This window comes from Ictalurus punctatus, chromosome 16, assembly GCF_001660625.3.
Source record: "Ictalurus punctatus breed USDA103 chromosome 16, Coco_2.0, whole genome shotgun sequence".
NCBI classification, from domain to species: Eukaryota; Metazoa; Chordata; class Actinopteri; order Siluriformes; family Ictaluridae; genus Ictalurus; species Ictalurus punctatus.
The window spans coordinates 18,663,632-18,689,714 of NC_030431.2; the positions used below are offsets into that span (position 1 = coordinate 18,663,632).

At 39.0% G+C, this 26,083-nt stretch overlaps 1 protein-coding gene across 1 annotated transcript; it reads right to left on the reverse strand.

Annotated features, from left to right (window-relative positions):
• Positions 1-2,778: 2,778 nt before the first annotated feature.
• Positions 2,779-22,594, reverse strand: ankrd55 (ankyrin repeat domain 55). The gene is made up of 11 exons (XM_017488370.3): positions 22,265-22,594; positions 20,703-20,822; positions 20,138-20,268; positions 18,597-18,706; positions 16,999-17,059; positions 14,103-14,231; positions 10,654-10,838; positions 7,350-7,517; positions 4,025-4,662; positions 3,853-3,945; positions 2,779-3,305 (listed from the first exon to the last, which is right to left on the reverse strand). Exons 1-11 carry the CDS (start codon positions 22,302-22,304, stop codon positions 3,019-3,021), a joined length of 1,962 nt encoding a protein of 653 aa, XP_017343859.1. The 5' UTR covers positions 22,305-22,594; the 3' UTR covers positions 2,779-3,018.
• Between the last annotated feature and the right edge of the window lie 3,489 nt (positions 22,595-26,083).

Below are 26,083 nucleotides of genomic sequence, written 5' to 3' on the forward strand. Positions count from 1 at the left end.
GAGACCGAAAGAGCAGGAAAGCCGTTCTGATTGGCCAATACAGCTGTCAATCTGTAAACTATAAGGCGTCATCCACTTCTATTACATTTCCAGTTAGTCTCCTCCCACTGACAAAAAGTGTGTTCGGAGGGGAGGGAGGCCGGAAGATCTCAAAGAAAAGGCCTGATTTCTTCCTCCACAGCCAAGCTTCTTCAGTAGTGTGTAGCGAGTAAACAGGAATTTCTCTCTCTCTCTCTCTCTCTCTCTCTCTCTCTCTCTCTCTCTCTCTCTCTCTCTCTCTCTCTCAGTGTGTGTGTGTGTGTGTGTGTGTGTGTGTGTGAGAGAGAGAGAGACAGGGAGACAGAGTGTCCTTGCCAACAATCTTTCTGTGAAATAGTGACTCACTGTGAAGATTTCTTTTAAGTACCTGGAATGAAATTCCTCTTAATATAATGCAATCCCTATGTAACGTGCCTTCAGCATTATTAACATAAAAAATATTATCCGTAAGGGTGTCTGGGAAGCATAACTAGTGAGATCAAACGTGTTGGTATAGCCTACATGTTATAGTTACTTAATTATACCACAATACACTCAAATGCTTGATTCTAATCAGAAGGTGTTGATTAGTTTTCTATAACAGCAGCTCTGACAATAGTGGTAGCTGTAACAGAAATAGAAATAAATAATAACTATAAAATCTATAACAACTTTGACTCTCTAGCTTTCCTTTCTGAAGCCCTTGGGGGTCTCTGGGCCATGGTTTTGCCTATCCTTGTTTCAATAACCGTTATGATAAAGATACAGTAGCTGCAGTATTGACTATTTGGAATTAAACCTACATAGTGTAGTTTTCTATAACAGCAGCTCTCATAGTAGTGCCAGCTGCAAAGTTTATATTAATACAATCATTCTAGTATGTCATCATGTCTACAGTAACAACATACACAGGAACTTGTATGATCAACATAAAAAGTTTATTTGGTTATTTAATTATTTTTTAGAACAAGTGTGATTGTGGATGTGGTTAGGTTTTCTGTGAAGAGGGGTTTTTCTAGCATTTTTGGAAGGAGTCTCCAGTGTCAGTGCTTTGTAACACTTTATGGCACAACATGACAAGTTAGAAGAAAAAAATAACAGGAACTAACTTTCACATTTTTGCTTTTGTGTTTTACAGACCTTCCACAACATTACACAGTAATGTTACCACAGTATAAAGGAATAAAAAGTTTTGATGTGTTGTTCCTTAATTCATTGCAAATTGTAATCACTGGCATATTGCTGTGATGTAAGAGGAATCATACACTTCAGGACATGCTGGTATTGGAAAATAACCAATAACACCCTGTTGAGTAAATTTCCTATTATAGCATGCCCTAATTACTTATCTATGAGCATAATTGTATGGTGAGTTGAATTTAATATGAATAAAAATCAATCCTCAATAATGTTGACCCACAAAACCTCTGTTGATGATGTTTCAAATCTATATTTTATATACCACAGTGTTTGGGTTTTGTAGTTGGAAAAGTCAGGAATTTCTAATGACTTAAATAAATGAACATAATTGTACATATTTGTGCTCAATTTTTGAATGCGTGAATACTTGTATATGAATGCCGCAGTTATAAATGGGTCCTTGACTCTTGTGAAGATTTCTGTTAAGTAACTGGAATTAAATTCCTCTGAACACTATGTAGGTTTTATTCAGGATGGTAAATACTGCAGCGTCTGCATCATTATCATAAATAAATATTAGCATTGAGGGGGGTTTGGAAAGCATAGCTACCGGGTCAAAGCTGTTGTAGTATACATGTTGTAGTTATTATTTAATTTACCACAGTATGGTTATTATGCTCTATTTTAATCAGAAGGTGTTGATTAATTTTTCATAACAGGTACTTTGAGAATAGTGCCAGCTGTGGTATAATTAAATTAAATGATAACTACAATACCTGTAACTATAACTTTGACCCCCTAGCTATGCTTCCTGAAGCCCTTGGGGGTCTCTGGACTATGGCTTTGCCTATCCTTGCTTAAACCAGGGATATGATAATGATACAGCAGCTGCAGTATTGACTGTCTAGAATTAAACCTGTGTAGTGTTGTAGTTGTACTATTTAAGTATACCACAGCCAATTCATATCAGATGGTGTTGATCACATTTCTTAAATGAACAGCAACTCTGACACTCGTGTCAAGTTTATATCATATATATGTGCTTGTTTCTATAGTAACAACATACACAGGAACTTGTATGACAGACATTCCACATTATTAATTTTTTTGAAAGCATGTACTCGCTATGGTTAAGTTTTCTTTGAGGAGGGGTTTTCCAGGCATTTTTGGAAGGAGTCTCCAGTTTCTGTAACATTACAAGTTGCATTTTTTTTGTTTTAACTAACAGCATGCTCCATCATGTTTTTATTTAACTGGTCATTTGAGTTGAATATATACAGTGCCCTCCACTAATATTGGTCCCCTTGGTAAATACGAGCAAAGAAGGCTGTGAAAAATTGTCTTTGTTCTTTAACCTTTTGATCTTTTGCTCACAAAAATACTCTGCTCTAAGGGATATCAAACAAATGCAAACAAAACAGGTTTTTTTAGTGGAGGGTACTGTATTTGAACATTGTATTTGTGCTGCAATCATAAGTCAGTCCATGATCCATGATATTCCAAAAAGTACAAGCCCATTTATTAATGTTAATTATTTAAAACATTTAACTTAAATAATCAAACTACAGGTACGTTTGTGTAAGATATAGGTAAACCAGAAATCAGATCATACACAGTGCATGCCATAGACAAGTGTCTATTTTGTAAAAACATGTGTAAAAATAGGCTGATATCATCATAAACTTTATCAAACATTTTAACAATAGCAATGCATTAAAATGAACCTCCTTCTTCTCAAGTCCTCATGAAAATATATACTGAGAGTTTACTGACAGTCCGAGCAATCAAATAAAACCAGAAGATCATAGTATTTTCAAGTTTACAGACAGAAACCAGTTTTAATGTGGCTGAGAAAAGGCATCAGGTTCTTCTGTTGGTGTTATTCTCAGTTGTCTTCTGGAATTTCGGAGGTGAAGGGCTTCGTTTCCTTTGGGGTGGGATAGCGGGAAGAACTTGCATGTTTCGCAGCGGCTCAGTGCTCAGAGGAGCAGGAAAGGAACAAAGAGACTGGCTCTGATGGATGCCTGGTCTGTGACTCTTAGACGTTACAGGAGGCGGGAGTCCTGCTAGACTGCGCCCCAGAGAGCTGAGGGGCAGGGATTTGGACTTCCTTACTCCTTGAGAGACTTGATCAGGTGGCAGAGAGACTGAACAAGAACAAAAGCAATTGGTAAATTCGATACAATAATGTAACTTTGCTGTAACTTTGATATTATATGTATTACATATAGCAAAGCCAAAAAAAACCCGAACAAATGTAAGGAAATTCCTAAATGCACATTTCTTAACCTTCTAAGACTAAGTTACAAACAAATAAAGAAGCGTGCTTCGCTTCCATGAATACATGATTTTTGATACTCCATACTTGCTCCAGACTTGTTGATAATGTTCTGCGACATAAGGTCGGCCTCAGTCATGCTCTCTATTAAATTACTGTTTAAACGCAATAAAAATGTTTTAGCAGACTACTTATAGTAGGAAGATTCTGTAGTACTTCCTCATGATATTGAGCTCATTTTTTTGATTGTCAGCGTTAATTGTGACATACATCCAGATCGCTGTCATAATGTGTCATTTGTTTGGCTATGTCACATAGTGCTGTGTGGTATTGGGGCATTTCTACAATTATGAGTAAATGAGCACGGTATTGGATCGATCAGTATCGATGCATCCAGACTTTGATAAATAGCTTACATCGGTGAGTGCAGTGGTCACGAATGGGAGCCAAGCTGTTGCGTGTCAAGGCCGAGTCTCTCATTCGCAGTGGTACCAGATGCGTATTTGCAACTGTTCAAATGGAAAAAAAAGGTATCACATGCATGCTGTTGAAATATTTTTAGCAGTAGATATGGGTTTTGTAACTCACCTTGGTCATTTCTCTGGATATAGGGTGTGTGGTTGGAGCAAAGCACATCTATAGGACTTGGTGTTTCGTGTAACAGTTTATCCAGCATCCTGTCAGAAGGAGGTGACACCCAAGCCTTGTGGGTTAGCAACTGACTGGATTCTGTTTTCCAAGGAGGACCTGTGCCTTTCTGAGCCCTTGTTCTGCTGTCAAACAGGTCATGTTCACTCTTGCTCTTCTGTGACCTGTGGGCCAAATGACTAACCATCTGCCCTGACACAGTTCTATGTGGTGCATTGTGCAAGTTGGTTAACAAAGAGTTTCCCAGAGTGATGGGTGGAAGACTCTGTGTGCGTATAGGAGGTAGGCTCCTGTGGTCCTTGGGAGTGGGGTCCTCAAGCCTTTCGGGCTCATTAGGTTGCTTTCTGCTGTCCTCCTTGGCAGGGAGATCAACAATGCAGTCGAACATGGTGATGATGTCATCCACTTCAGAGGTCTCTTCTTGCAGGTGGCGCTCTCGGCTCAGCTCCCTTTGCCGTGTGGCATGCAGTTCTTTCTTCTTTTTACATGAGAAGATGTGGTTCAGTACACGAAATTTTCCTTCTTTTCTGATAGCAGGGTCGCTGCTTTGGGAAAGTAGCTGCCGGGTCGATTCAGGCCTGCACACAAGTAAGATCATAAGATGTTAACATGTGTTTTGGTCAGGAAAAACCATCAGCCTAAAGACTAAAAATCATGTTTTCCTATCTATGACGTATTTATGACACATACTATAACACCTCAAACTGAACTATATTTATATTTAACCAGAAATGTTGTGAAACTTTTTTAATCTTTCTACAAAGATTGTGTTAGGGAAGGAGCCAAGTTAGTGTGATTTCCTCACACAGTGAATTCCACACTTTGATTAAATTGTTAGATAGTTACATGCCATAGCAAAATGGACATAGCCAAATCGAAAAATCAGTGTTGCTCCTGCACTGCAGTCAAAATGGGAAACGTTCTGATTTTGAAACATGCAAAAGAGTATCATATTTCAGTTCAGGAAATCCTGTAGCTGTCATAAATATATGTAAATGAGCATTCCCCTTTGTGAAGAGTTTCCAGGCTGTCACACATATACAGTATTGGGTAACTGAAGGTTTGATAAGGTAAGGGTTTCAAATATTTTAAATGCTCAGAAAGGTTTTACTGCTTCTATGGAGAGTAAAGACAGTCCTGAGATAAATAATAAATTAGACCACCGTGTAGCAGATTAAAGCAAAACCTTGGTTTCACTTGAAAATGAAATAAATAAACAAATAAAATGATATATCCTAAATCAGGGGAATAAGTAGTTAAAGCCCGTTAGAAGTTACTAATCCCATTTATAATCAAAATATAGTAGTCATTCATTCATTCAGTACACATTCTATAGTGTATAACTGTTGACATGTGGGTTAGCTGCTGATGAAGATAGTAAAGTTCTGGATAAACCAGAATAATCCCCTTCGAAAGTATCCGAACATCAAGGCCAGTTCCACTGTTTTCAGGATGCATTGAAGATATTTGGGTTTGAGATCAAAATGAATGAGATGATTGATCAGAATTTCAGCTCTCTTTTCCTGATTTACATCTAGATGTGTGAAACAACTTAAAACATGAGCAAATGTTCTAGGAACAGATAGTGTTAAAGTAAATTAAAGTGAATAACACTTAATATTTGGTTAAATATCGCTTGCTTGCAATAACTGGATCAAGCCAGTGATGCACTGACATCACTAAACTGTTTTTCTTTTGTGTTGATTTTCCAGGCTTGTCCTGCAGCTTCTGTCAGTTATTGTTTGTTTCAGGGGGTTTCTCCCTTCAGTCTCCTCTTGAAGAGGTGAAATGCTGCTCAACTGGTTTAAGGTCTGGTGATTGACTTGGCCAGACTAAAACCTTCCACTTTTTCCCCCTGATGAAGTCCTTTGTTGTGTTGGCAGTGTTTTGCTGCATAATGAAGTGCCTCCTAATTTGATTGGATGCATTTCTCTGTAAATTGGCAGAAAGATTGCTGCTGAATTCAACTTTTGAATTCATTCTACTGCTACCATCATGCGTTACATTATCAATAATGATTAGCAAGCCCATTCCAGAAGCAGCCAAGAAAGCCCAAGCCATGACACTATCTCCACCATGCTTGACTGAGACATGCTTGAACTTCTATGTTTTGGATCATGAGCAGATCCTTTCTTTCTCCACACTTTGACCTTTCCATCACTTTGGTAGAGGTTAAGCTTGGTTTCATAACTTTTGTGGCTCATCTCTGTATTTCTTTGCAACATTCCAATCTGGCTTTCTGATTCTTACTGTTGATGAGTGGTTTGCATCTTGTGGTATGGCCTCTATATTTCCGCTCTGGAGGTCTTCTTTGAGTGGTGGATTGTGATACCTTCACCCCTGCCTTGTGTAGGTTGTTGGTGATGTCACTGACTGTTGCTTTTGTTTTTTCTTCTTCACAGCTCTCACCATGTTTCTGTCATCAACAATTCCTTGACCGACCTGCTCCATGTCTGGTTGTTAGAACCCCAGTGGCTCAGGTGGTAGAGTGGGTTGTCCACCAATTGTAGGGTTTTCGGTTCGATTCCCATCTCCACATGCCAAGGCAAGACACTGGACCCCAAGCTGCTCATGATGGCAGGCCAGCGCCTTGTATGTGTATAAGTGTGTGTGTGTGTGAATGAGAAACAGTGTAAATCACTTTGTAGAACCGCTAAGATTAAAAAAGTGCTATATACTGTAAGTGCAGACCATTCTATTTCAGGACATTCCAAATTGTTGTATTGGCTTCAGAATGGCTTCTCCATTACACAGCTCTCTGGACTTCATGTTGGTTTAACCTTTTAAACCAACAAATGCCGTCTTAAGAGTCGAAACCTAGGGCTCCTACTAGGAGTAGACTATTCAAGTTTCTTTTTCTGGCTGCGAAAATGTATCTGAATGTAAAAAGGACCACCCTTGTTAGTGTATAATGGCTATCTGTCACACTGCCATGCAGCCCAGTGGTTAATATTTTCCACTTCACCACTTTTTTGGTGGAGTGTCTCTGTTCCACTTTGTGAGTGGAACAGCTGCATTTCCCTTTTTGAAAAGGGCTGATGTAATTTTTCCTGACCATCCCTAGCTGTTACAGTAAATCACTCAACATGTTGCCAAACAGTAAATTAATTTACTTGAATTGGCATGACTGAAGTTATAGATAATTAATTATACAAGTTATACAAATTAATGCATTTAGAGAGAACACATGAAACACTGGTCCTGCGTTAAGGTACTTCTCTTCAGAAGGTCATTTAAAGGGTACCTTTTAAATAGTAAATCTAACCTGCTGTCGGCTGATAGGAGTTTGATGCAGGCAGTGTGGCCGCAGTACATGGCGTACGTCAGTGGTGTGTTCTCGTTGATGTCTCTTGGCCCAGGCTCCACGCCCAGCTGTAACAAAGCTTGCACACACTCTTCCTTTCCTGCTGCAGCTGCCCAGTGCAGAGGCGTCCTAATACAGGATTTGCAGAGAGAACAATAAATAGCATACGCAATAATGTGAGCCACAAATTGCTACGTTCACACATTACATTGCAATAAATGACCAATTAATGACCAGCAAACATATTTGAATCTGATTGGAGCAGGAGTGGTTAATCCAGCGGTTAACCTAGGTTTAACCCAGTACACCAAACAAGCAATTTTACTTGCTAAAATCTAGTTACTCTGGAAATCCAATCTTTTTAGGATATCATTTCCCCATGTTTTTTCAGGATATTTCCCATGACTTATATACCTAAGAGCTGTTGATCATGGAATGGCTCACATCTGCTGTCATTTGATATATACAGACTTGCCTACTATGAAAGACCAGTGGGTGATTAGGTTTAAATGAATTGTTATTCAGCCAAATAAAAGAAGAAAATATATCAAATTGCACTAAAACAATATAAGAACAACTGGCTGGTATGTTAAAAAAAATCTGTTTGTGGTTCCTTTGAAAAGTGAACCTGTTTCTTTTGGTAAAATAAATGGTAAAATAAATAGATTTTGCTGGTGATAAGATCTAGTTTAATGCATACAATGCTGTGAAAAAGTATTTGCCCCTGATTTCTGTGTATATCTCCTACTAAATAGTTTTAGATCTACAAAATAAATACAATATGAAACAAAGGCAACTCGAGTAAACACACAATAGTGTGAAAAAAAGTTTTTTTTGTTGTTGTTATTGTTGTTGTTTTTTATTGAAGACTGACCACACACTTGAAGATTTTAAACCCGAGTTGCAACCTCTCCAACGACCGGCGGGCGTGGCCCGATTTTAGGCTTGTCGCTACCGACTTTTTGTTTTTAAAAAAATCCTCAATTGTGTGGTGTCATTACGATTATTTTACTGCTCTGGATTGAGTCGGAGCCTCCCTGATCCCTGATGCCCCTGGCATCCTGATCAAAGGTCGTAAATATCAAACGCTTGATATTTACGACGCTTGATCGGGATGCCGGAGGCGGGATATCCGCAATAGCCAATGAGAGCGAGCAAGCGTCACCAACCATGTGTTACGTGCTTTTATAGCGGAAATATGGCAGCCACAAACATGCCACGGGAGAGACAACTTTGTCTGTGTTTATAAAGAAATGGCTATCATGTAGAGGATGTTTTGAAAATAAAGTAACTTTAAATAAAGTTACATTTAGCTAAAATTGCTGTTTTGTTTCACCTTTTTTGTTTTTCGCTGCAAAATATAACGCATGCCAGGAGAGCCAGCTGATGACGTTGGTCGTCCTCCATATATTTGTTTTTCTGCTGAAGTCATGTTTGATAAAACGGGAGTTTCTGTGAGATCTTGTGTCTGTGAAATCGTTACTACAATCGACAGGTGTGTGGCCTCGCGGTCTGGCTGGATCGACTAGTGTGTGCGTTCGGAGGATTATAATGTTAACATCGTTTGAAGCCGTTCTTATATCTGTGGTCTCCCACGGTTTTAAAATCGGTTAAGATAAAAAATTCTCTAGTGTGTCCATGGCAGAAGGAAAAAAGTTATCTAACACCTATCATTCGTGAAAAACTAATTGCCCCATAAACTTAAAATCTGGTTGTTCAACCTTTAGCAGCAATAACTGCAACCAAACTCTTCTGATAACTGGAGATCAGTGTTTCACTTACTTCTAGGACTAGGATTTACTCCTCTGCTTTGGATCATTGTCTTGCTGCATAATCCAGTTGCGCTTGCGTTTCAATTTTACGGACTGAAGACCGACATTCTCCTTTAGGATTTTCTGGTAGAGAGCAGAATGAATTTTTCCCTCAATTACTGCAAGTTGCCCAGGCCCTGAAGCAGCAAAGCATCCCCACACCATCACACTTCCACCACCATGCTTGACTGTAGGTATGATGTTCTTTTTGTGGAGTTCTGTCTTTGGTTTACGCCAGATGTAACGGGACCCGTCTTCCAAACAATTCCACTTTTGACTCAACAATCCACAGAACATTCTTCCAAAAGGTTTGAGGATCATCAAGGTGTGTTTTAGCAAAATTCAGATGAGCCTTAATGTTCTTCTGGGTTAGAAATTGTTTTCACTTCACCACTCTTCCATGGATGCCATTTTTGCCCAGTGTCTTTCTGATAGCGTAGTCATGAACAGTGACCTTTACTGATGCAAGAGAGGTCTGTAGGTCCTTTGATGTTGTCCTTGGCTCTTTTTGTAATATCCTGGATGAGTAGTTGTTGTGCTCTTGGAAGTATTTTGGAAGTGTGAACACTTCTGGGAAGGTTCATTACTCTGCCGAGTTTTTCTATTTGGAGATAATGGCTCTCACTGTGGTTCTTTGGAGTCCCAGAGCTTTTAAAATAGCTTTGTAACCCTTCCCAGACTGATGTATGTCCTCCTCATCATTTCTGGAATTGCTTTCAATGTTGGTATAGTGTGTTACTAGATAAGACCTTTTAACCAACTTTAATGCTGTTGAAAAAGTTCTATTTAAGTGTTGATTTGATTGAACAGGGTTTGCAGTAATCAGGTCTGGTTGAGTCTAGTCCAGCTGAACCCCATTATGAATGCAGTTTTATAGATTTGGGGAACTAGTAACTATGGGGGCAAATACATTTCGACACAGGCCCAGTCGGTATTGGATAACTTTTTTGCTTCAATAAATAACATCATCATTTAAAAACTGTATTTTGTGTTTACTCAAGATACCTTTTTTTAATCTTAGATTTTGTTTTCATTTCTGAAACAATTTAGTATGAGATCTACCCAAAAACAAAAGAAATCAAATACTTTTTCACAGCACTGTATATGTAGCTAATGTCTGGTGACTTTACTTTACTGTACTTTAAAATATGCAGTTGCAGTAGCTTAATAGCCATAACACACTTTTCCAGAACCCTGCTAATTTTCCAGAAAACGATAGCCCATAAACGTACAAGTTGTTGTTGTTTTTTAGGAAATCCTGGTGTCACTTTTTAAACAGAACATCTTCATGTTGCTGCTACACAGTAGGACTGCTCTTAGTTTCTGGTCTAACATGGTTTAACATTTAGGTTTAAAAACAAGTTTTTACAGGAAGTTGAGAATTCAAAGGGTGTCATAAGGCCTACTGAGTAGCTGAGGTGAAGTGAATCATAAGACATGTACCACTATCTTACCGCTCATCTACATCAAGAGCCTGCAGATTGGTTTCAGGGACACGTGCAAGCTCATAGATGATGTCACTGTAACCTGCTGCGGCGGCAATGTGAACGCAGGTCTTGCCATTCTCGTCGTCGTAGTTTATGACAGTGGAACCAAGGTGATGATCGAGAATTAGTGAGCACATAAATCTGCTGCCACTCTGCCAAATGGTAAACAAGCAAAAAATCATTTTATTTTTTGTGGCCAAATAAAGTTCATAAAAAAAGCATTATGACACCAACTTTATTAGCTGATGCTGGAATCTCAGGTAATTGATTGAGTAGGAGTGAGGTTTTGTGTTAAATTAATAAAGATGGCCTGTGGGAGACTATATATATATATATATATATATATATATATATATATATATATATATATATATATATATATATATAAACTTACTCTGGTTCTTACAACCCTACTCTGTGCACTTTGCATTTCTAGAACTCAATTCTAAATCTTGCATGGTAGCACTACTTGTATTGTTCTCTGCTTGATATATCGTTTTGCTTGTATTTACTCATTTGTAAGTCGCTTTGGATAAAAGCGTCTGCTAAATGAATAAATGTGTATATATATATATATATATATATATATATATATATATATATATATATATATATATATATATATAACAGTATCTCACAGAAGTGAGTACACCCCTTACATTTTTGTAAATATTTGATTATATCTTTTAATGTGACAACACTGAAGACATGACACTCTGCTACAATGTAAAGTAGTGAGTGTACAGCTTGTGTAACAGTGTACATTTGCTGTCCCCTCAAAATAACTCAACACACAGCCATTAATGTCTAAACTGCTGGCAACAAAAGTGAGTACACCCCTAAGTGAAAATGTCCAAATTGGGCCCAATTAGCCATTTTCCCTCCCCGGTGTCATGTGACTTGTTAGTGTTACAAGGTTTCAGGTGTGAATGGGGAGCAGGTGTGTTAAATTTGGTGTCATCGCTCTCACACTCCCTCATACTGGTCACTGGAAGTTCAACATGGCACCTCATGGCAAAGAACTCTCTGAGGATCTGAAAAAAAGAACCGTTGCTCTACATTAAGATGGCCTAGACTATAAGAAGATTGCCAAGAGCCTGACACTAAGCCACAGCACGGTGGCCAAGACCATACAGCGGTTTAACAGGACAGGTTCCACTCAGAACAGGCTTCGCCATGGTCGACCAAAGAAGTTGAGTACACGGTGCTCAGCGTCATATCCAGAGGTTGTCTTTGGGAAATAGACGTATGAGTGCTGCCAGCATTGCTGCAGAGGTTGAAGGGGTGGGGGGTCAGACTGTCAGTGCTCAGACCATACGCCGCACACTGCATCAAATTGGTCTGTATGGCTGTCGTCCCAGAAGGAAGCCTCTTCTAAAGACGATGCACAAGAAAGCTCGCAAACAGTTTGCTGAAGACAAGCAGACTAAGGACATGGATTACTGGAACCATGACCTGTGGTCTTATGAGACCAAGAAAAACGTATTTGGTTCACATGGTGTCAAGCGTGTGTGGCGGCAACCAGGTGAGGAGTACAAAGACAAGTGTGTCTTGCCTACAGTCAAGCATGGTGGTGGGAGTGTCAAGGTCTGGGGCTGCATGTGTGCTGCCGGCACTGGGAGCTACAGTTTATTGAGGGATCCATGAATGTCAACATGTACTGTGACATACTGAAGCAGAGCATGATCCCCTACCTTCGGAGACTGGGCCGCAGGGCAGTATTCCAGCATGATAATGACCCCAAACACACCTCCAAGATGACCACTGTCTTGCTAAAGAAGCTGAGGGTGAAGGTGATGGACTAAACCCTATTGAGCATCTGTGGGGCATCCTCAAACGGAAGGTGGAGGAGCACAAGGTCTCTAACATCCACCAGCTCCGTGATGTCGTCATGGAGGAGTGGAAGAGGACTCCAGTGGCAACCTGTGAAGCTCTGGTGAACTCCATGCCCAAGAGGGTTGAGGCAGTGTTGGAAAATAATGGTGGCCACACAAAATATTGACACTTTGGGCCCAGTTTGGACATTTTCACTTAGGGGTGTACTCACTTTTGTTGCCAGCGGTTTAGACATTAATGGCTGTGTTGAGTTATTTTGAGGGGACAGCAAATGTACACTGTTACACAAGCTGTACACTCACTACTTTACATTGTAGGAAAGTGTCATTTCTTCAGTGTTGTCACATGAAAAGATATAATCAAATATTTACAAAAATGTGAGGGGTGTACTCACTTTTGTGAGATACTGTATCTTTTTAAATGAATAAAATGTACAACTTGGAAAGCCCTAACAGTCAAATAATTCTAAAATAATTTAGTATTTTAGGCATAAAGGGCCTTGGCAGCATGGTTCAGTAAATGTATTAATTATGAGTTTCTCAATCACATGATCACTATTATGCGCAGAACCATTTCTATTGTAAGATACTGTATATTGCAATGATTGGAAGAGGGAATGGGGGATTTTGGAGAGTTGTCCATTTATCAGAAATGCATGAGAAACAAGTATTTGATATGCTGTGAAAGGCTGAGAAAAAGAAAAACAGCTCTTATTTCCAATGCTTACTTAGGTATTACGCAAGTCTAGTTTCAAGCCTTTTGTGTGGTTTTTCAGATGGAATTTTTGCTGAAACCTGTCAAGCCTGTTTAATGATATTACCTTGAACACAGTTAAACAAAGGTACATCTAAAACTGATCAAAAGTCGCTGCTAGCTTGTACATATTGTCCATATTGTCCATGTTGTCAGCACTCAACTGCCTGTTATGGAGTTACTCTTAAAATTCACTAGATAGTAACCTATAGCATAAGTCAAGTGTGATAGCCTCTCAAATTCATTTTGTTTGAGGCTCTGTCATTGTTTTGTGAATTAACTTGCTTTGTGAACATTTTACAACCTTAAATGTAACTGAAAATGGATAAAAACTGTGTCATTCTTTAATTAAATTGTAATCTAGACCAGCATTCCATGTTGTGGTTAATTCTTACATGGTGTCTATAGCTTAATAAATGACATTATATCTACTGTCAGTACTGTTATAATACTGCTCACCCCTGTTATTACTCACTGTCACTAGTAGCAATTGTTTTATTTTTTTTTCCTTTCCTCGTTCATGTAACTGTGCTCACGTACGCTTAAAGCCCTTATCTATGACATATCTGAGTACAAAAGAAAGATAGGGACTCGATTCAGAAAACCGTATGTACAGTTGATGTGAAAACGAAATTGAACATGACTGGGTATGATACAGAGTATGTTATAATTCATGATGCTTTCTGCTGAAGTCTTCAGTCTTGTACATGGAAAAAGAAGTGTAACTAAATTTTACTACGTAGTAACTTTTGCTTTGCCTTATCCAGGCACACTCTGGGCTCGATTTTAATTTGATATCTGACATGAAATCAGTGCCACTTTCCTACCTGCACAGCCCAGTGAAGTGCAGTTTTAAAGTCTTTGTCGACCAGGGTGGGATCCGCCCCTTTTTGCAGCAGGGCCTGTACATGCTCCGGGCGGTTATGGAAGGATGCCCAGTGAAGCGCCGTCATTCCCTACCAAGACAAATGAAGTGATGTATCTTTTTAATATGCTAGTGATAAACTGAAAAGCAACTCAGTTACCCATTATAAGATGGCACATGAAAACGGTTATAATGTGTGCCAGGTCGTTAAAGACGCAACACATGAGTGTAATGCATTCAGTGTATTTCCATTTGGCATTTATGAAGTTTATGTCTTGAGGTATTATAGATATTGGCTTTTAAGACATTTATAAGTATAAATGGTTTTACTGTTCTACTCCGAGAGATTTAGTACTTAGTATATCCTCTCTGATGTCCTCTGAGTATAAAACTATGCCCTTAGCTCTCGGCTAACATAAAATACATGCTGCTGCAAATACAGTTACATGCGATTCAGTGCGTAAGACTCTATTTTTTAGTGGCATCTAAGTGTCACTGTGCATGAAACCTCACCTGAGCGTGAGTCATGTCTGGGGTTTTAGCAGAGAACAAATGTAGTTAAATTGTGAGCATGTGTCACACTCAGGCTCAGTCTTAGTCATATGAATGATTAAGGGTAATGAGACGACAAGGTCTCCTGACTCTCTCTCTCTCTCTCTCTCTCTCTCTCTCTCTCTCTCTCTGTATATATATATATATATATATATATATATATATATATATATATATATATATATATATATAGTGGGGCAAATAAGTATTTTGTATTTTGTAACTTCCAATGAGGTTATTCACATGAAATTTTCACCAGACATCGGTATTAACTCAAGAAATCTGGAAATGTAAAGATCTCACAACATTAAAGTCCATAAATAAAGTTATGTGTATGTAATAAAGTGGAATAACACAGGAAAAAAATTTGCACATGCTAAGAAAAAGCAGTTCTACAAGGCAAGGAACCAGCTGAAATCCGTAAGTAATTATACCTCCTATATGTGCAAATTAATTCAATTCAATTCAATTTTATTTGTGTAGTGCTTTTTACAATAGACATTGTCTCAAAGCAGCAATTAATTAAACTATTAATATCAGCTGGGTTTGTAAACTGATGTCTATAAAAAGGCTTTTCGTTACCAGGGTGTTACACAAGAAACATCTCATGATGGGTAAACGCAAAGAGCTCTCCCAAGACCTTCACAACCTTATTGTTGGGAATCATATTGATGTAATCAGATACAGACGTATTTCAAAACTTCTGAATCTTCCAGTAAGCACCATTCGGGCCATTATACACAAATGGAAGCCACATCACTCCGTCATCAACCGGCCACGCACAGGACCTCCTCACAAGATTTCTGACCAGGGAGTCAGAAAGAGTCAGAAGAGTAGCCCAAGAGCCAAGGACCACTCGGAAAGAGCTCCAGACACACTTGGAGACAGCAGTGCACTCCACTGCTCATGCTCACCCCGCAATACTCCATTACTAAAGAAAAGGCATGTCGAAGCTCGTTTAACGTTTGCTACAACTGATTTGGACAAGCCTATGTAATACTGGGAGAGTGTAGTCTGGTCACACGAGAGCAAAATTTAATTACCCTAAAAACACTATACCAACAGTGAAGTTTGAGGTGGAAGCATCACGGTGTGGGGTTGTTGTTCATCGCATGGTACTGGCAGACTTCATATAACTGAAGGAACAATGAATGGAGCCCTTTACCGGGAGATTCTTGAGAAGAATCTGCTGCCATCCACCAGGATGATGAAGATGAGACGTGGGTGGACTTCCAGCAGGACAACGACCCAAAGCATACAGCAAAGGAAACTCTCAATTGGTTTCAGAGAAAAATTAAGCTGTTAGAATGGCCCAGTCAATCACCTGACTTGAATCCAATTGAATAAGATTTAAAGACAATATGTTTAGAAGAATCACACTTGAATACTGCGGCTCATTAATTTCTTCATACAGGAAGCGTCTTGAAGCTGTCATTACAAAGCCTTCTTCACTAAGTATTGAATAAATTTCAGCTAGTGTGTTCAATACTTTTTTCCTGTGTCATTCCCCTTTAATAAACATAACTTCATTTATGGACTTTAATGTTTGGATTTCTTTATATGTGTGGATTTCTTGAGTTAATACCAACGTCTGGTGAAAATTTCATGTGAATAGCCTCATTGGAAATATATCTCCTGAAAGAAAATGTCGACGTGTTCAATACTTATTTCCCCCACTGTGTGTGTGTACGTGTATATGTATATATATATATATATATATATATATATATATATATATATATATATATATATATGTGTGTGTGTGTGTGTGTATATATATATATATATATACACACACACACACACACACATATATACACATATATGTGTAAGACAGTAATGCTGGCTGTATGACTGAGCACAGGTTTATATTAATGCACTGAGTCTAATACAGTAATGTTTTTATAGTAACAGCTCCTACAGGGTCTTTTATGGTGGATGCTCCATGTAGAAATTATGTGTAACAGTTACTATGGTGAAGGTTTCTCTGAGAAGACATTCACACAATCCTGTCATATATTATTTTCCTATAATAGCATGTCCTATCATGTTTTATTCTTTACTTATATAAACTATAGATTCTTCCACTAATAGATGTATGTACCATGTAGATAGTGAGTCCTTTAAGTTAGAGGTTCAGGCAGAATATAGTCATGCAACACACTGGGTATTAAAACCCAAAAAGGATTCTGGAAAAAAATATATATATATAAATACAGCTGCTGGGTGCAATTTGAAATTTATATTGACTATTCCACATATACCATACATGTGAGTAAATTAACAAATGTTTAAGCTTTTCTCACCTCATTGTCCTGATGATTTATTTCACACAGTGTTGACTGTTGCAATAACACAGCCATGAGTCTATGAATGAAAAAATTGCATAATACTATTAGGAAATTACAGTAGTCGTACTTAACATACACTATATGGGCAAAAGTTTGCGTAAGCCCATGTGGCTCTTTCCCAATCTGTTGCCACAATTTAGAAGCACCCAATTGTATAGAATATCTTTGTATGCTGTAACATTACAATTTCCCTTCGCTGGAAGGGGCTCAAACATGTTCCAGCATGACAATTCCCGTACACAAAGCGAGGTACATGAAGATATAATTTGCCAAAGTTGGTGTGGAAGAACTCAAGTGACCTGCAGAGCCCTGACCCCAACCCCACTGAAAACCTTTGGGATGAACAGTAACACTGACTGCACCCCAGGCCTCCTCACCCACCATCAGTGCCTGAACTCAATAATGCTCATGTGGCTGAATGACACAAATCCCCACAGCCATGCTCCAAAATCTAGTGGAAAGTCTTCCCAGAAGAATGGATGATATCATAACAGCAAACGAGGGGATAAATCTGTAATGGATGTGACGGTCAAGTGTCCACAAACTTTTGGACATATAGTATTTATAGACACACTGTATCACATGTTAAAAATAATATACTTGCTGAAATATTAACTCTGATCTGTTCATATCAGGCTTACACTGAAGTAAGGCTAATTAGTCATATTTTTCACAGCGTTCCCAAGTTGAGAATCTAATTGAAAAACACTTATGCTTACTCTAAGTGTCTAGAGACTGCAATAAATTTGCACACACTGCTCATTATAATCACTGCTAGTACAGTGGAAACAAGCTGCCAGATGGACAGAGAGAAACAGGAAGTCTCACTAAAGGTTTTTTTTTTTTTCCATTGTTGTTCTCACACGCTAACACCCAAAAGAAGTGGTGCAGATTTTATACAGAGCTGTAAAAGGCCTGTCTTTTCCTCTCCTGCCATCATGGGAGAGGAAAAGTGCTGCTGGAATTGCTGCCGTGCAGCGCAAAGGTCACAGGTTGCTATAGGGACTGCATATATGTCACGGTGAAAACATTCCCATTTGAGGAAGGGAACATTCATTAAGACACACAATGAATCTTGGCCTGGTGCCACTGATGTGCTGACCCAGCAGCTGGGTCTACTACAGCACACTTTCTCTTCCTCTTTTGGGCTCTGGTTTCTAAATTAAACCAAGGCAGTTCACCTAAATCAATTCAAACCATTTCCTTTAAATATTAATATTATAATATTAATATTAATCCATTTCACATTTGTAAGTCGCTTTGGATAAAAGCATCTGCTAAGTGAATAAATGTAAATGTAAATGTAATATTCATGATCCTGTTTGAGAAGTCTGATGAACTTCAAAGCTTGACTTGCTTTTGCTAGCACTTTCAGAGTGGATTTAATTCCCATATCAAATTGCTTGTGTATGCAGATCTTATTTGCCTGATGTCTAGCTTCACTGCTAAACTTCCAAGAAACTTTCAACTCAACTATATGAGTTATGCATCAGATATGCATCAGATATGCAGCTATGCTTTACTAGGGAAAATCAAGCCTGTTGGATGTATACCTGAGATCGACTTCAGCTGTAGCAGCATGAAGCGGTAAGCGACCGTTCTTATCAGGGATGTTCTGTTTTGCTCCATTTCGTAGTAAACACACACAGCCTTCCAGCCAACCCTATGAAAGATAACATACAAAGTCATATCAGTGAACCAGCTGGAAATGTCACACAGATGGTGTTAGCTGGCTTTTGTGTTGGTGATTTTATCAGGTGTGAGTCAGGTGGTGGATAATTTCAGAGCCCATCAGCAAACAATGATAAGTACAAAACATACGTCAACAGAAAAGTAGCTGATAAAATACTGATTTCATTAGATTTTAAGAAAAAAATATAAAATCTAAATTTGTATTGCTGCAGATATTCTGTCAGTGACAAAAACCTGAAGTAATTTTACGCTTCATTTATGCTAGAACTGACTAGAAACTTTCAGTTTCCATTAACATTACAAAAGTCATTTGTCTATATGACTTAAAGGTTGAGCTTGTTATGTCCCAAACTTATTCTAGACATGTAATAATCATATAATTTCAAAGATACTTTAGATACCTACTGTGATTACTAAATATTTTTTCTAAATATTATTTTCTAAATATTTTCACTAAATATTCTTCATTTTTTGGCCTCTTTTCGTCACTTCCTTAAGAAATAATTCACAAGGCTTGCATAGTTTCTACAGAGCGGTTTAAAACAGGTGGCAGGTGTATGCAATTCTCCTTCCAGACTGCAGAGGGCTCAAAAATTTGCTCCTTTAACTCTTTAAAGCTAATGTTATGCAAAGTAAACTTCATTATTGGCTCTAATACCACAGCGCTGCTGAATTCTCATATCTGATTGGTTAGATGTTGATTAATTTAGCGGTAGTGCTGGCTGTAATTCAAAGCACAAGTTTATATTAATGCTGCCGTGATATGTTATCATTTATATACTGTAGCAACAACTTACACAGGGACTTGTACGGCGTAAAAAGTGCCATTATTTAACTAAATAAAATGGTTCAGCATTGATCTGTTGAAATTTTTTGAACATTTTTTAGAAAGAATCTTCAGTGTTCGAGCACTGTAACAGTCAAAGGCGTCATTTTAAGTTTTCTGCTGTGGGAGAGTCATCAGGTCTTAGATTTTACAGTTTCTAGTTTCGTGATAACCTGACAACCTGCATTTTTTTTTCACCTTGGTCAGAGAGAAAAAGAGAGAGGCTGGTGAAAGAACTGTTAATATCCGTTATAATGTAAGTGATTGTAACATGTTATAATGTAAATGATTGTTATAATGTTTTGCAGATGTTCCACAAAAATAAATGTAACTATAAATTATTATTATTATTATTATTTTTTAAGTATGATGCTCTTTAATTAATCAAAAAAAGTTTTTTGGTCAAATTATAGTATGTACCGTTATTAGAAAATAATCAATTTCTGGTAACAGTAACTCCAGTTCTAACACCCCACTGTCATTAATTATTTTCCTATATCAGCACACCCTCTCATGTTTTATTCCTTACATGGAAAGTCCAATCCCACAGTGCATCCCCCAAGCTCTGGCTAGTACCAAGTATGTAGCGAGGGAAAGTGAAGTCCTGCCACAGGCGTCCTGAGTGTTGATCGATGCACCCATTTTCAGCAACAGCTTGACTGTATCCACCTGTCTCCCAGAGACGGCGTGCATCAGCGGCGTTGATCCTGGGCCAAGAACATAAACAGAAGGCATTTGAAGACTTTCAAGCCATGGCTACATCTGCAGATGAGCTCTGTCTTTGTGGTACTTCATGTCCTGAAATTACTTTAACTCATCTAAATGTACTCAGTGAAGGACAATAACATCAGCCATGACAGCAGCAGCACAATGCATGACATAAGGTGCATTTGCTTTTTTATTATTTGCTTTCAATTAACTTATACTATATGCATAACAAAATATAGTTTCTTTTATATGGACATTTCCATACTAGAGTATCAATTTCAGCATTGAATAAAATCTATTAAAACAATCTGGTGCAGAGTAATCTGTATGTTGCTTTAAATAATTAGATAATATCTAAAGTGAATTAAAGGGAGGGCTGTAATGTAGAGTGTCAGAAAATGGCCGTATTGTAGTTGGGGTGTATTGTACATACCTTCACTATCACAACACTCCAGGATGGAGGGATCCTCACGTATCGTGGCTGTCAGACTGTTGACGTCCCCTGTAGCCGCTGCTTGGAACACCACATTCAAGTCCACCTCCTCAGCACAGTCTGACAGGGACAACATTTGCATTTACATTAATTAACTTGGAAGATACTTTTTTTTTTTTTTTTAATCCAAACTGGCTTACAGGCAAGGCAGAAGACTGTCCAAGAACCTAGCTGTTCAAGGTGTCAGCAGTGATCAAGGACAAGAAAAAGACACTTGTAGGAAAAACAGCGCTACATCTTTTACTTTTAATAAATTTAATTCAGATTTCTGTCATAGTTTCAGTCTGAGATTAAACTAATTAACTAATTAAGTTGCCTATCACAGAATTTGCTGATCATTCAAAAATATTATTGGTTTCTGGGTCTGAATTTGTGATCAATGAGCAGTCAGTTTGATCCAAACTGTTTTACTTGCATCTAGATAAGCAAATGAAACAGACATCTTGGATAGTGTTCATTTACACGAATGGGTTGAACTTAAAGCAAATTTCAAACTAAAATGGGCCAAAGAAGACTAAACATGCTGTCATTGCTGGCCACTGAGTCAGAGCTTGTGATAGAAATGGATGCTGGCGATGTAGTGGATGAGTTTATGAGGGGGGAAAAAACGAAAAAAGAAGACAGTTTTCTAAGATACGTCTGGGTTCTGCATAACGCAGTGGCTACTCAAATACAAATACTCATAATGGACATGTAGTATGGTTGCATGGCTGGATGGTCAAGTTGGCTGTGGCAAATGCGCCACATGGTCAAGTGGATGTTCAAGCTGGATGGTCAAGCTGGATGGTCAAGTTGGCAAATGCGCTGGTTCTTGTATTGCAGTGTGGGGAGAGAGGCCCTGCATACGTTCCTGCCCAGAGGCCCCTGATTTACTTATCTGTCCCTGGCTGAGGTGTCTATCCCTGGAACACTTCGCACAACGTGGAAATACACCCTGAATAGGATGCCTGTACATCTCGGGACATCATGCACACACACATATTCACACCTAAGGACGATTTTGACACAGCTCATACAGTTTTTTCCGTACAAAGTAAAGTTATTGTTATGGTGATCATACATACACTACATATGCTGCACACAGAAGTTATGCTGTAGAATTCATTGTACTGCTAAATGTACAGGGTTGGAATAACACCTAGTTAACTTTGGAATCCAGCTGGATATGAATGAAGACTGTAGGAGTTGCTGAAATGTAGTTGTAGCCTACTGAACGTCTTGACACAGTTAGTAAAAGTAGCCTACTAATCCCCTAAAGTCTCCTCAGGTACAGAAAACCAAATGATCTATCCCTATTAGTAGGGTTTAGCGCTGACTGATAGCCCAGTGCAGTGTGGGTTTCATCCTCCCGGGGCCAACTATGCCCCTCTCTACCATCAATAACCCATCAGGCCGAACAGCCACTGATGCGAGCCGGGCGTCACCATAGCAACAGCGGCAGCGGCTGTGCCCCTTCTGACCCTCCCTTCCAACAATCCCCCCCCCGCCCCATTCTGCCTTACCTTTAGGCTGGTCAAAAACGGTGGCAGAGGGAAACTCCATGACCGAGGATTACCACCACACCAGGAAAACACGCAGCTTCCAGAGAGAAGGGAGAGTGTATCCTCTGTGTAGACTATGTCATGGTGCCGGTTAGTGCTCCTGTTCTCCTCTGAATTACCCTGAGATTCAGAGATGGAGACAGGAAAAGAGAGAGAGAGGGAGTGGAAAGAGAGAGAAAGCTTGGCAGGAGAAGACGGAAAACGCGTGTCCGTACTCCCACGGTAGAAGTTTTACGCGCACATTCCTGATGCAGCCAAGGCGAGAGGAGAGGAGGACGCGCCGCTTCTCTGTGATCGATGTGCATGAATGGGGGAATTGCAAAGCGCACACTGCGCATGCGCAGAACCATAAGCATCATCAGCATCCCAATGCAACTTGGTCGCATCACGATAAATTGTTTTGCCAGGTTTGGCATGGTTCCCGGTCTGATTAGGAGCTATTTTAAACACATTGTGCTGTAATTAACGGATATTATTTGGCGATGTTATAGTTTGAGCTGGTTTGAAGTGATTTTTTTGCGTTTGGTAATAACCGATAAGGAGGGTTGGAGGTAACTTAATCTGGCAACCCTGGTGATGAAGAATTGTCTGAATGCTCTGCTCACGCATGGATATTTTACCTGATGTTATTAATATTTTGTCAATTACACAAAACATTACTCAGCTTTCCATCGCTCTCTGAAAATGTGTTTAGTGTCGGAATAGTTCTCTAACATGGTTGTCAGTCTTGTTTTTAAAAGATGCAATAAGAGATTCGGTAAAAGAAGAAGAAGGAGAAATTAATTAATTAAAAAAACACGAGGCCCCAAGGAAATTAATGAATGCACGAAAAGCCTACAAATACATAAAAAAAAACCAACATCTTAATGTGTTTGAATGATCAAGAAAAATATCATGATGCATACTTGAAATATTCAACCACGCAGCCAAAAACATAGTGTGCGTGATACAGTATCTCACAGAAGTTAGTACACCCCTCACATTTTTGTAAATATTTGATTATATCTTTTCATGTGACAACACTGAAGAAATGACACTTTGCTACGATGTAAAGTAGTGAGTGTACAGCTTGTATAACAGTGTAAATTTGCTGTCCCCTCAAAATAACACACAGCCATTAATGTCTAAACCGCTGGCAACAAAAGTGAGTACACCCCTAAGTGAAAATGTGCAAATTGGGCCCAATTAGCCATTTTCCCTCCCCGGTGTCATGTGACTTGTTAGTGTTACAAGGTCTCAGGTGTGAATGGGGAGCAGGTGTGTTAAATTTGGTGTCATCGCTCTCACACTTCCTCATACTGGTCACTGGAAGTTCAACATGGTAACTCATGGCAAAGAACTCTGAAAAAAAGAATTGTTACTCTACATAAAAATGGCCTAGGCTATAAGAAGATTGCCAAGACCCTGACACTGAGCTGCAGCACAGTGGCTAAGACCATACAGCGGTTTAACAGGACAGGTTCCACTCAGAACAGGCTTCGCCATGGTCGACCAAAGAAGTTGAGTGCACGTGCTCAGCGTCATATCCAGAGGTTGTCTTTGGGAAATAGACGTATGAGTGCTGCCAGCATTGCTGCAGAGGTTGAAGGGGTGAGGGGTCAGCCTGTGAGTGCTCAGACCATACGCCGCACACTGCGTCAAATTGGTCTGCAAGACTGTCGTCCCAGAAGGAAGCCTCTTCTAAAGACGATGCACAAGAAAGCCGCAAACAGTTTGCTGAAGACAAGCAGACTAAGGACATGGACTACTGGAACCATGTCCTGTGGTCTGATGAGACCAAGATAAACTTATTTGGTTCAGATGGTGTCAAGCGTGTGTGGCGGCAACCAGGTGAGGAGTACAAAGACAAGTGTGTCTTGCCTACAGTCAAGCATGGTGGTGGGAGTGTCATGGTCTGGGGCTGCATGAGTGCTGCCGGCACTGGGGAGCTACAGTTTATTGAGGGATCCATGAATGTCAACATGTACTGTGACATACTGAAGCAGAGCATGATCAGTATGCAGTATTCCAGCATGATAACGACCCCAAACACACCTCCAAGACGACCACTGACTTGCTAAAGAAGCTGAGGGTGAAGGTGATGGACTGGCCAAGCATGTCTCCAGACCTAAAGCCTATTGAGCATCTGAGGGGCATCCTCAAACGGAAGCACAAGGTCTCTAACATCCACCGGCTCCGTGATGTCGTCATGGAGGAGTGGAAGAGGACTCCAGTGGCAACCTGTGAAGCTCTGGTGAACTCCATGCCCAAGAGGGTTAAGGCAGTGCTGGAAAATAATGGTGACCACACAAAATATTGACACTTTGGGCCGAATTTGGACATTTTCACTTAGGGGTGTACTCACTTTTGTTGCCAGCGGTTTAGACATTAATGGCTGTGTGTTGAGTTATTTTGAGGGGACAGCAAATTTACACTGTTATACAAGCTGTACACTCACTACTTTACATTGTAGCAAAGTGTCATTTCTTCAGTGTCGTCACATGAAAAGATATAATCAAATATTTACAAAAATGTGAGGGGTGTACTCACTTTTGTGAGATACTGTAGCCTATATCTATCTATCTATCTATCTATCTATCTATCTATCTATATATATATATATATATATATATATATATATATATATATATATATATATATGTGTGTGTGTGTGTGTGTGTGTGTGTGTGTGTGTGTGTGTGTTTTTGAATAGCAGGAAGAAACCTTTTTATTTTACTCCATTAATATTTATCAGACAGCCTGTCACCATGGGAACCCCTGAGGATATCGGCTGATTATGAAAAATAGTCACTTAGGACTTCATATGTAAGAATGAGCTCAGTGTTTTATACAAGGCTGAAGCAATGTCCATCCACAACAAGGCAACAAATTCAAATGAAAGTTTCACATGCATTCTTTGGGTTTATAACAACTGAATTCTAACTGGAGTGATCAGTGATGAAAAACCTCATAGTTTTGGTATGTGTCTGGAAACTAGATTTAAATTTCCCACTTTTTGGTTTCTAGTTTCTTATTTAGATTATATTCATATTTATATTGATCATTTATTTAATTTATATATATATATATATATATATATATATATATATATATATATATATATATATATTAGGACAGTAGTAGCTCAGTGGTTAAGATGTTGTCGTGAGGTCTTGAGTTCAAATCCCAGCACTGCCAAGCTGTCACTAGCTGGGCCCTTGAGCAAGGCCCTTGACCCTCAACTGCTCAGTTGAATAAATTAGATAATGTAAATCTCTCTGGATAAGGGTGTATGCTGAAGATTTTAATATACTATTTCTACAAGTAAACATCTCACCACTACCTGTTCTTTAAAAACACCATGTTTATTTTGGTTTTCAATGATCTTGCCCTAGTAGAGGGGTGTGAAACTCATTTTAGGTAACGGGCCACATTACACTACAAATATCAGTTTAGCAGACCAATAACACATTAATAACTCCTCTTAAATGTATACATTTATCCACATTTAACCATCCATCCATATATTTTTTGTACCGCTTATCGTACACAGGACCACAGGGAGCCTATCCCAGGGAACTCGGGGCGTACCCTGGACGGGTTCCAACCCATCACAGTATCCACCTTTATCTACAAGGTATATTTTGAATACGGAAACAGATTGAACATATTTCACCTACAAAAAATGACTGAACACACTGCACTTACTTAATAATAACAAAATTTCCAAATTATGGTTCTATCAAATATACAGTGCAAAAACTTTTATACCCTTTGAGTCTTTCCACAGTTTGTAGGGTT